A 12,599-nucleotide genomic window follows, 5' to 3' on the forward strand; every position below is an offset into this window, starting at 1 on the left:
CTCCCGCCTTCTCCACCTTGGGGGCCTCAAGCCGGAGGGCGAGGAGCCGCCCTCCCTTCCAGCTCCTGCCCCGTCCTGGGGACGTAGCACTTCCTTCTCTCTCTGCACCCTTGTCACCATCCTCCTCTCCTACTTTTCTCTCCCAGCGGAGGAGGGCTCCCTCTCTGGGAAGAATCCGCCCCAGTGGGCACCCCCTCCCTGCCCCAGCACCCCAGCCGGTGCTTCAGGAGCCAGGCTTGGGGCCAAGCGTTTCCTTCCTGCCTTCCGCCTGCCTACTGGCCGAGCTCCAGGGCTGTGACCCAGCGACCAAGTGGCTCCTTTCCCTCTAAAGAAAGGGCCTGGAGATGTGGGCCCTTTGCCTGTCCATCTGAGAATCTGCCACCCTGCAGGAAGGCCTGGTGCCCCAAAGTCTGCTGGGGATGCTGGGGTTTGGAGGTCCATTCTCCCTGCCCTCCGTGGCCTCAGCCCTGGAGTGGAGGGGATGTGGGAGGACTGCTCTGTGTGCTGGGGTCAGGAGATATCCACAACAAGAGGCCAGTTCCTGAACAACCAGGGCCGGCCCTCCCGGGCACAGGTCGGGGTAGCAATCTGCTGGGCCTCTGCCTGGTTGGGAGAGAGCTGGGTGAGAGCCAGGGGACAGGGGAGTTTGGACAAATGAGCCCAAAGCAAAGTCACTGCAAAGAGAGGCAAAGGGCACATGGAGTAAACGTCAAGCCAGCCCGGTCATGCCCTCCTTCAGGCCTGGGGGGATCTAGCGGGGAAGTGAGGCCCTGATCCCACCTGCTTTCCAGCCCCACCTCATTTGCAGGATGAACCCAGCACAGCAGGCACTGCCCCAGAAATCCCACCTCTTGCCCCCTCTCCGGACTGTTGTAAATCAGCCGTGGCCACTCTCTTGGGCTGTAGGATACCCTGGACTCAGCCACCGACAACATGGCACATAGTCTATGGGAACAGCTCAGGGAAAACAAGAAGGAAAATAACCTTTCTCGGACTGTGAAGTAGAGTTAATACCAGAACCTGGACAGGGCCTGAGCCACTTCTACCTTCTGAGACAATTCATATGTTTAGAAGGGAAGATGTGACAAAACAAGGCTGTAAAATATTTGGCATATTTTAAACATTTTACATTTAGCCAAGTCATGTTTTATTATATGCGATGAAGTATAGCACAATCTACTGAGGCTCTTCATAAGAAAGCTGTAGGATTCATAATGCACCACAGGCAATGGGACGCCGGGACGGACAGAAGTTTAGAGCTGTGAGAACATCTTCGCCTGCCAGTCCAGCTGATGCCTCGCTGAGGCTGTAGGTGTGAATGCACTGTGAGACAAGGTCAGAGCCTGGTGTGAGGCTGCGCGTCACATTTTCTCCTTTGTGTGTTGGGGCGAGTTAAATGAGATATAGTCTATTTGAAAACTTCCAGGACAGTTCTGGCTAACGGCAGACGCTTAACAAGTAGTTGTTCATCTAATTCTAATCCTGAAATCACTTCTCTTTGCTTCTCCTTTCCATAGTAAGACCAGCACCTCCTCTGTTAATATTTCCATCCTGATATTTTTTAAAATTTTATTTATTTTTGGCTGCGTTGGGTCTTCATTGCTGCACGCGGGCTTTCTCTAGTTGTGGCCAGCGGGGGCTACTCTTCATTGCGGTGTGCGGGCTTCTCACTGCAGTGGCTTCTCTTGTTGCAGAGCACGGGCTCTAGGCGTGTGGGCTTCAGTAGTTGCAGCACTCGGGCTCAGTAGTTGTGGCTCGCAGGCTCTAGAGTGCAGGCTCAGTCATTGTGGCGCACAGGCTTAGCTGCTCCGCGGCGTGTAGGATCTCCCCAGACCAGGGATCGAACCTGTGTCCCCTGCATTCGCAGGTGGTTTCTTAACCACTGTGCCACCAGGGAAGTCCCTCCATTCTGATTTTAAAAAATCATTTCAAAATTGTTTTTGTTGATGTATAATATGCTTACAGAAAAAATGCACAAAACATACAGACCATGAAACCACCACCCAGAGCAAGAAATAGAACGTTGCCAGACGCCACCCAGTCATTTCGCCCTCCCTTCTCCCCAGATGTCTGCTCCCATGATGTCTAACCCTATCAGTCAGTTCTGCTTGATTTTGAATGAATTTCTGTGCGTCTGGCTTCTTTCGCCCAACATTATGCCTGGGAAACTCATCCACGTTGTTGTGTGCTGCTGTAGTTCACTCACTGCTGCACGGTATTCCATTGTATAAATATTCTACACTTTACTCATTCTATTGTTTATGAACATTTGGGTTATTTCAATTTGGGGTCTTAATTAGTAACACTGCTATGAAAATTCTAGAACATATCTTTCAGGGCATCTAGGTATGCATTTTTATTGGGAATATCTCAGGAATGGAATTGTGGGTCATGTGGTGTGCGTTTTTAGATAATGTCAAGCTATTTTTCAAAATGGTTAAACCATTTATACTCCTACCAACAATGTACACAAATACTATTGCTTATAATTGATGTTTGCATGTTTATTATCATACACTTGGTGTTTGCGTGATATATATGTTCCTACTCTTTTACTTCTAACTTACCTATATCACTATATTTATAATGGTGTGTGTGTGTGTGTGTGTGTGTGTGTGTGGTTATGACAGAGTTGGGCCTTTGTTTTTAATCCGTTTTGCAATTTGCTTTTTTTTTTTTTTTTTTGTCTGTGCCACACAGCTTGTGGGATCTTAGTTCCCAGACCAGGGATTGAACCCTCGGCCATGGCAGTGAAAGTGCTGTGTCCTGACCACTGGACCACTAGAGAACGCCCAACAATTTGCTGCCTTTAATTGGTATTTTTAGACTATTTACATTTAATGTAATTATTGATATATTTGGATTTTGGTCTACCATTTCATTTTTTGTTTTTTATTTGTTTGCTCTGTGTTTCATTTCTTTCTTTCATCTTTTGGGCCTCCTTTTGGATTTTAAAAACATTTTTATTATTCCATCTTAATTCATCTACTGAGTTTTTTACCATGTCTCTTTGTATTATTTGTTTAGAAGTTGCTCTAGGATTTACAGTATACATACTTAACTTTCCAGTCAACTCAAGAGTACTTTGCCACTTCGGATGGAGTGAAGACCATATAGGTCCCTTTACCCTCTTCTTTTCAGTTGTAGTTGTCATTCATGTTATAAATGCATACGTTGAAAACCCCATCAGACAATGTCATGTTTTTTGCTTTCAACCATCATACATATTTTAAAGAACTTACTTAAGAGAAAAAATTAATCTGTTTACCCAGATATTTACCATTTCTGTTGCTGTTCCTTCATTCTTTTTTTTTTGTTTGTTTGTTTTTTTTTGTGGTACGCGGGCCTCTCACTGCTGTGGTCTCTCCCGTTGCGGAGCACAGGCTCCGGACGCGCAGGCTCAGCGGCCATGGCTCACGGGCCCAGCCGCTCCGCGGCATGTGGGATCTTCCCGGACCGGGGCATGAACCCACGTCCCCTGCATCGGCAGGCGGACTCTCAACCACTGCGCCACCAGGGAAGCCCCTGTTCCTTCATTCTTGATGTTCCAAGCTTTCCTTTGGTATCATTTCCCTTCTGCCTGAAGAACTTCATTTAGCATTTCTTTCAGAGCAAGTCTGTTGACAATAGATTCCCTTAGTTTTCCTTCATCTGAGAATGTCTTAATTCCACTTTCGTTCCTATAGGGTATTGTTGCAGAATATAGAATTCTGGGTTGCCGGTTTTGTTTTTTCTTTCAGCACTTAAGAAATGTTTTGGCCTCTGGTTTTGATGAGAAATTCTCAGTAATTCAAACTGTTGTTCCCTCTGTTGAATGCATTGTTTTGCTTTGGCTGCTTTCAAGACTTTTTTTTCTTCGTGTTTAGTTTTATAGTTTGATTCTGATATGGCTGTGCATGGCTTTCCCTGAGTTTTTTTTTGTTGTTCACTAAGCTTCTGGAATCTGTAACTTTTAAGTCTTTCATCAAATTTTTAAAGTTTTCAGCCATTATTTCTTCAAAAAAACTTTTTTTTCCTGTACTACACTATTTCTCCCCTCCTACTGAGACTCTAGTTACAAGAATGTTAGACCTTTTGGCATTGTCCCATGGGTTCTTAAGGATTTGTTTATTTTTTCAATCTATTTCCTTTCTATTGTTCAACTGGACAATTTGTATTGATCTATCTATATTGATTTATGTTGACCTATTGAAGTATCTTTAAATTTACTGACTTTTCTATCATCTGCATACTGTTATTGAGTTCATGCAATTAATCTTTTTCATTTTGGTTATTGTATTTTTTGTTTCTAAAACTTCAATCTGGTTCTTTCTATATCATCTGTTTCTCTGATGAGACTATTCATTTCGAGGGGATTTGCCCTTACTTCTTAGAGCATGATTATAACAGCTGCTTTAATATCTCAATTCCAACAACCATGTCATCTCAGACTTGTTGTCTCTTATTGTCCTTTCATCTTTCCCCTTTGAGAGATTTTCCTGGGTCTTCAAATAACAAGTAATTGTGGATTTTACCTTGGACATTTTGAATATTATGTTATAGGATTATGGGTCTTCTTTAAATCCTATAGAGAATGTTGATTTTTTGTTTGCTTTAGCAGGTGACCAACCTGGTTAGATGCAGGCTCCAAGGAAGTTCCTGTCTACCTTCTCTGGTCTGAAACCACCTGAACAATGTCAGTTCAGTTTTCAAGGCTTTGCAGTGCTATTGAGATCTGTTTGGTGTGTGTGCTAGTCTTGGACCTAGGATCAGTCTGGGACCGTGCTGCTCAGTTCTAAAATCCTCTGGCATGCTGTTTAGGGGCAGCTAAGACATTCACACACTACTTTATGGGATCACTTTCTTTAGCTCCCTCCTCCCCATGATCCCCCCACACTTTCCAGTTCCCAGGTGATCCTGACCCCTCCACCCTCACCTTGGTCCCCTGGCTAAAAAGCCAGGGTTTTACTCTCCCTGCTGTACTCTGACAAAAAGCAACAAGATATATTTATTTACACAGAGAAAGAGAAAGAAGGAAGGATTTCCCCCCATGCTCTTAGGACCACAGTTCCTTTGGTCAGAGAGAAGGGTGCCCTTCCTTAGAGTTTAGTCACCTATCTGGCTGCCACTGCCATTGTCACCCCTACTGTCACTAGATTGCCTGGGGGCAGGAAAGAATGGAAAAAACTCCACAAATAAACAGGGGTTTTCTACACTCTCTCTGCCCTATATGGGCTCCCTTTCCCATTCCTAAGCCCAGAAATGGAGGGCTTTTTCGGAGACGTTTTTGGTCTGTATCCTGTACACAGTTCTAGGTTTCATGTTGTCTGAGCCCAGGCCTGAAGAATCTGGAGGGAAAAAATGGGAAACTCACCACCACTTTGGTAGTATTTTCAATTCTGGTTTCCTTCCCAAACAGTCCCACTTCTACTTATTTTTCAGAGTCCTCAGAAAGCTGTTTCACGCATCCTGTCCAGGGCTTTAGCTGCATTCAGTGGAGAGGAAAGGGTAGAATACCCATCACTATTTGACCAGAACCAAAACTCTACCAGCCTGTTTTGATTCTCTGTATAGCACTTATCACTACCTCGTATTTTTGTTTATTGATTCATTTGCATATTGTTTGTCTCCCGCCCCTGCCCTCCCTCGGATGTTGGCTTCGGAGGAGCAGTAACTCTGTTTGTATTGAATATTGCCTGGCACACAGTAAGCACTCAATAAATGTTTTCGAATGATTGAATCGACCCTCTCCGTCAGAAAGACTTTGGAGACAACTGCTTCTCTCTTTTTTGTCTCTTCTTCCTCAAACTCTCTCCCCACCAATAAATCGCCTTATACATTTTTCATAAAAGATTTATTGGTTGCCTGATAAGGGGCAGGCCAGGAGAAAGCCAGAGATGCTTGGAGAAGGGACAGCGTATCCATTCTTCCCACTGCACGTGTTAGAAGAACCCATCCCAACTGGCTCTAACAACCAAGGGAATTTATTACCTCAGGTAAGTGAGAAGTTGGGGGAACGTTGGCTTCAGGTGAGGCTTGATCCAGGGACTCAAACAATGCTACCAAGGACCTAAGATCCCCTGTTTGGTCAGCCCTGCCTGCCTGTCGCTGTCACTACCGTTGGCTTTGTTCTTAACCTCACTCGGTGCTACCCCCATGTACACACAGCTCTAGGCTTTCACTTCCCAGTAGTAAAATTGCTGCAATACACAGTGGCTCCAGATCTCACATCTCCTGCTACACTGGGCAGGGAAGGAGAGGGCTCTAGAATAAATCTGGGGTTTGCTCTCTATTGGCCCATTCTTAATCCAATCACTGTGACCAGGGGGAGTGGCATATCCTGATCTTCTTGAGCCAATCATAGCCCCTCCTGGAGCTGTGATGAAAGGGATCAAAGGGTGTGGTATAGTGGGGGGGGGCTCCTCCAGACGGAGAAGGGGGGGGTGGAGCTACCAGAAGTCTATGGATATTGGACAGCAAATGCACCAGATGTCCATGCACTTGCTTCCCCCTGTAGAAGGAGGAGCCCAGCCCTCCCCCTTCACCCTGCAGGGACACTCATGTCTCACTGGCTCTGGCCTGCTCATTCAGACACAGCTGGATTGCAGCTACTATCTCTACAAATCAATCTGACTCCCAAATGGGGGAGTTAGAATGCACACAACCACAGCACCAGGCTTGGGAGGAGGCTGCGGTTAATGCTGTTTGTGGCCATTAGGAAGAACTGAGTCTGGTTCCCAGTGTCCTCGGGGTCTGGGCAGGCACAGAAGGCTTCAGGGTCAAAGGACAGCTGGCAGGAAAAAGGACGGACTCATGGGATAATGATTGGGTCTTCCAGAGAGACCTCCCCGGAGAATGGCTCAGAAAGCCTGGAGCCTTTTTTGTTATCTCCCCAAGTGGCCTCTTCGAAAGGGCAAAGTTCAGCAAAGTTAATCTTTGTTGGCAAAGTCAAATACAAATGAGCAGGTTAAGGTCCAGTCTGTCTCCAGAGCACAAGAAATGGACTACCCAAGGGCCAAATTACCAAAGTCCCGAGTGCAAGCTGTTTTCCATCCGTGATTTCTGGTTTCCATTTTATACTCTGCCTGCACGCCTGCACGCCCTCATTCAGTGTCAGTCACTGAGACATAAATTCCGAGGCCTCCGTTTTCCTACACATCATGGCACAGCCCTTCACTCACCGTTCATTTATCACTCCTCCCATCCCTCCCCCCGTCCATCTGTGATTACTCGATTACTGCCTTCAAGTATCAGAATTTCCGCCAGCAAGTCTGGCTCTTGAGGGATCCACGTGTTATTAAATCCACATATTCCTGAGTTTCAGACAGCGAACAGTGGGAGTTCAGAGAGTGAGCTGGTCCCCAACGTGGGATGGCGGCGTCTGGGGAGACAGAGCGCAGTAAGAAGGACCACCTGTGCTGATCGCTTACTCGGTGCCCGCTTCAGGGCTCTTAACCCTGCAGACATGGGATGGCTGGAATTTAAATATCACAGCAACAACGGAAAGACACAGCGAGAGGCCCTTCCAGCAGTCTGTGCCCTTCTTCATGGTTCTCATGTGTGATTACGTCCACATCGTGCACTGTAAGTCAGGATAGGGATCTCATCAGGCTGCTCCCACCGGGTCCTCCAAGCCGAATGCTGTGCCTGGAGCATAGTAAGTGCTCAGCAAATACATAATGAATGAATGAACGAACGAATGGGCGATTATAAACCTCAGATGTACGGTGCCTTGAATCAGTAGGGCTCTGTCTCAGATTCTCTGTTTTGAGGAAGCAGAACACAAAGCAGCTAGGTTCCAGCCAGCTCTGGTCACCTCCACGCCCAGAGAAAACCTCCCAGCTTGGAATGCTTCACACCAGAGGAAGTGGCCAAGTCCACAGCAAAGGATGTCCTGTAACACTGTAAACTGACAAAGCCCTGGGCTGGCAGATGACACTTCCAGCGCCCTCCCTGGTCCCTGGAGGTTTCCCAGATGCTGCTGGGTTGGCAAGTTAAACCTGCTCCGTTTGTATGTGGTATCATGCATTTCAACCACTCCCTTGTGAGTTGTTCTGGCCTCAATCTTAGACCATAAAACCACTGGCGACTGAGGTGGTACCTGCTCCGTAGTACATGCCCCGTCTCTTGCCATTCAGACTGGCCCCCCAGGCCAGGGAGTTGCAACATTTTCCGCCTCCAGCAGATCTGATGGATGTGATGCTCGATCCATTGTATGAGGCTGGAGGTGGAGGGAGCGGGCCAGTCCCCCCGTCCTCCACAATGGTTCTTTTTTCTTTTTTTTTAAGATTTTTTTTTTTTTGATGTGGACCATTTTTAAAGTCTCTATTGAATTTGTTACAATATTGCTTCTGTTTTTTGCTTTGGTTTTCTGGCTGCGAGGCATGTGGGATCTTGGCTCCCCGAGCAGGGATCGAACCCGCACCCCCTGCACTGGAAGATGGAGTCTTAACCACTGGACCGCCAGGGAAGGTCCCCCTGCCCCGACCTGTGATTCTGATGTGGGGATCCCCCCTCACAGGGAGGCACCCCATACTTGCTGCCGTCTTGCCGCTCCCCCGCTTCAGTTCTCGGTTAAGTCGGTGTGTTGCCAAGTCACGCTCCTTGACATGCGGACCCCCAAGGACTCATTTCCAGGATGTTTTTGGCTCCTTGACAGCCTCTTCCTGTTTTGGAAGCTAAAAGGTGGCATTAAAAAGCCAGAGAGGTTTCATTGTTTTGAAAAAAAAAGCCTCCACTGACTGAGGAGGGAACTTCAGCCTCTCGATGGCAGAGACACGCTCACCCCTGCGGAACAGCCTCCTCCTTGCGGGCCAACTGCCTCTGCGCCTTCCTTTTGGGCCTGAGCATGACTGAAACTGTTTTCTCTCCTGTCTCGGTGTTTTGCTTATGTGTCAGAAACCCTGAAGTTGGCCGCATTCGTCAAGCACGACACATTTCAAATGAACACAGAAGACAGTCTGTGAAAACACCCTCTAAGGAAAGCTCCCTCGCTCCACGCCGTGCATTCACTGAAAGGAATTCACCAGCAATATTTTCTTTCATTCAGAATGCCCCACCTCTGGCTTGATGCTAAGAATAAGCTAAATGATTAGAAAAAGTAAAAGGTGGCAGTTAGGAATTAAAGAGTCTACAGAAAAATGACCTTTGCAACGGGGAGTGACATGGTTTCATGTTCTCTCAAAGCAGACAGCAGGGACCTAAGATGAGACAACTCTGACAGAACCGGGAAATCTCTGTACATACGCTCGCCACCTCCATTTACACAGGCGGGAACCCCTCTCCTGCAGCAGGAGCTGTGGAGGGCCATGGTCCCAGAGGGAGAGAGGCACCGCCCTGGGAAGGGGACAGGCAGCTCATCATGATGGTTTCCCACACGTCACTGAGGGCATGGGGTGGGGTCTGGGGGGGCGGTGGAGACGTAGTGAAATCTCTTCTCCGAGGCCATGTTCTCTCATGACATTTGTGGCTGGAAGCCCTTTCCCATGTTAAGTTCGGAGATGAAGGCCCACGTTGAGTTTCGGTTAAGGGTTTAGCGGAAGCTGACTAAAGATGTAGCCCAGGAGTTTCATAATACAATGGGTCTCTAAAAGTAAGCGCCTCCTCTAAGGCAGCACGCTGTCCAGAAAAGTTCCTCAGTTGGTGCTCTGACAGTTTAGGTTAAACTCTAATTTGATCGTCTTTTTCTTCCAATAGCCTTCTCATGTTTTATTTTCACATGCAATTCTTAAATGTTTGCACTGATGAGGGGAGTGTCTTAGGTTGTAGATGATACATGGTGTCTCTACGAGGTACATTAGCTGTGCCACTTACTAGCTCTGACTTTAGGAAAATTATCGAATCTGCCTGGCCTGTTTCTTCAGCTGTAGTAATACAGGAAAAAACCAGTGCTGGCCTCCTGTAGTAGCTGTGAGCGCTAACCTAGTAAATGAGAACTACGCAGCAGGCACTCAACAAACGCCAGCGGTACTGTTATCACTCACAGTGAAGGCTTGGGACAATTCACTGGCAGTCACAGGTTTATTTGAAATGCAACAAAATCTTTGTTCTTTGACACAGGGGTGGGGTAACTTAGTCCCCAAAGCCTGGAGGTGTCTTTTGTTTTGTTTTCTTTTCTTTTTAAGAGCACCAATTATATGGACTTGAAAAGGTAAAACTAGATTCTGTTTTTATATCTAATTAGAATAAACCACATTCAAATATTAGACTGAATTCAGTGATTAATAGCACAACTTTCTCAAATAGATTACTCTGATTTCCCCTACATTTCACAACACAAAGTTTATTAGCAAAATCATATATTTAATATATTCTGGGTCCTAGACTCTTATCAGATATGTCATTTGCAAATATCTTCTCCTAGTCTGTAGATTATATTTTCACTTCCTTGAATAGTCATAAATTTAGCTTTTGATAAAATCTTGCCTCCATATAAATCTATAGATACAGTTAACTTAAATTTGTTACTTGGTATTACATACAGAATGGACGGACAACAAGGTCCTACTGCATAGCAGAGGGAACTATATCCTATATCCTATGATAAGCCATAATGGAAAAGAATATAAAAAAGAGTGTATATATATGTATAACTGAGTCACTTTACTATACAGAAGAAATTAACACAACATTGTAAACCAACTATACTTCAATAAGAAAAGAAGAAACAGACTCACAGATATAGAGAACAAATTAGTGGTTACCAGTGGGGAGAGGCAAGATAGGGGTAGGGGATTAAGAGGCAAAACTATTAAGTATAAAATAAATAAGCTACAAGGATATATTGTACAGCACAGGGAATATAGCCAGTATTAATAACTTTAAATGGAGTATAATCTTTAAAAATTGTTAATCACTATATTGTACACCTGAAACTTTCATAATATGGTAAATCAACTATACTCAATAAAAAAGAAAAACAAAACAAAAATTTGTTAGTTGGTTTTTGAAAAAAAATTCTTTTTAAATTTAGATATAATAGTATTTCTCATAAAAATTTACTTCATTGTATTAACACATATTCAAATTACCAGATAAATATTTCTTATAGAATGTGGCCTGAACAAAAAAGAATAAAGCCTAGGTTATGATGGGACAGTTACTTCTGGTTTTCTCACGTGATGCAGGTTGTCATGGAGGGTCTATCAGATTCAGCGGGAAGTGGAAGGTCAAGGGGCACCGCTGTCAGGCTGCGATCTTTCTTATCTCACCCAAGAAGTCATAGGTCTGCTCTGAAATGTCGAAAGGCTCATGGAGCCCCGCTGGTGACAGCAGAGCCTGGAGGGCGCCCTCGTTTTCTTGGCTTTGCTTGAGGAAGTCGGCGATGACCTTCCATCGCGCGGCCTCGGTCTCCTCCTCTGCCCACCTGAACGGAGGCAGAAGCGCAGAGTGGAGGAGGGGAAGCGCGCAGTCGTGGTAAACCAGGAGGAACACGGCCTTCTGGAGCTCCTTGTCTCTCTGCGAAAACACCGGCACCACCAGTGACTGTGAGTGGACCCAGCTCATTACTCCTCAAGGGTTACACTGGACGAGCTCTGTTAGCTAGAAGCCGTCTAGGGGGTGGGAGGGGGGTGCGTCAGTGTCTGGCAGCTCAGTCAGGACGTGGACACAACAGGAGTCACCGCGGAGAGAGACAAGTGGTTCTCTCTGAGGGTCTGCAAGGGGCTCCTTGAGGCCGGGGTGCCCCCTGAGTGCCATGGACATTCCATCAAGCAGACTGGGGTGCCAGAGTCTAACTCCGGGGACGAGGGTGCGGTTCCAGGTAAACGGAACTAGGACACGATGTGAAGTCAGCTGTATTGCTGAATGAGGTCAAGGTGATACGGGGGAAGGGTAGCAAGGGCTCTGCGTGAAATCCAGAGAAGGGCGCCCCAAGCAGTAGGAATGTGTTGTCAGCCCCGCCTCCCCATAACAAGAGCTGGGCAACACCCACACGGGCCGCGGCCCGGCTCCAACAGCTGGGGTGGGCATCACAGCCGGGGTGGCGGCCTACACTGCGATGTGGCCCCCGCAGGCTACCGTGTGTGGACAGGCAGCTCCTACAGGCCCGAGGCCCAGCACCTGTCCCCTGCCAAGCTAGAAGGGCATTAAACCTGCCAGTTTTAGTCAAACAAAAACTCAAATAAGGATACAATATATACACTTTTTTTTTTTTCAATTTTTAGTGTCTTTGTTCTCCCGTGATTCCTTGAGGATAATGAAAAGTTCAGATTAGTAGTCCTAAAACCATGGACCATGGGCCCCATGCAGCCCACTGCCATCTCTTTTTAGAAATAGTTTTACAGAAAACAGCCCTGCCCAGGTGTGTACATATTGCCTGAAGCTGCCTTGCGTTACAGTGGCAGAGCTGAGTGTTTGAGACAGACCACATGTGGCCTGCAAAGCCAAAAATATTTACTCTCCGGCCCTTTACCAGAAAAGTTTGTCAATCCCAGACTAGAGCAGTCAAGCCACTACTCACTGATCACCGCAAGTTCTGTAATGACCACACTCTCCGGCCACGTAAGCACAGCCACGCCTGCTTTCAATGTGTGCTACAGCTTATGCCAATTTTCTTCTTCCCTCTCCTTACCTGATACGGACTTTGAGAGCTAGGGGAATTTTTTTTTTTTTTTAAATGA

The 12,599-nt window shown here is 46.4% G+C and overlaps 1 protein-coding gene across 8 annotated transcripts in view; it reads right to left on the reverse strand.

The window, feature by feature from the left end:
- NPHP1 (nephrocystin 1) overlaps nt 1–12,599 on the reverse strand; it is a 76,011-nt gene that overhangs the window by 541 nt on the left and 62,871 nt on the right. For 5 of the 8 annotated variants that reach the window (XM_079940950.1, XM_079940949.1, XM_079940951.1 and 2 more), the window contains 2 exons: nt 11,190–11,436; nt 4,813–5,464 (listed from right to left, as the gene is read on the reverse strand). In XM_079940950.1, the coding sequence (XP_079797076.1) occupies nt 5,411–5,464; nt 11,190–11,436 (301 nt within the window). In that variant the 3' untranslated portion in view covers nt 4,813–5,410. Of the gene's footprint in view, nt 1–4,812; nt 5,465–10,136; nt 11,437–12,599 lie in introns of those variants that run through there. The other 3 variants (XR_013831063.1, XR_013831064.1, XM_079940952.1) reach the window with 2 other exon arrangements.

This window comes from Stenella coeruleoalba (assembly GCF_951394435.1).
Source record: "Stenella coeruleoalba genome assembly, chromosome: 13".
Lineage (NCBI taxonomy): Eukaryota > Metazoa > Chordata > Mammalia > Artiodactyla > Delphinidae > Stenella > Stenella coeruleoalba.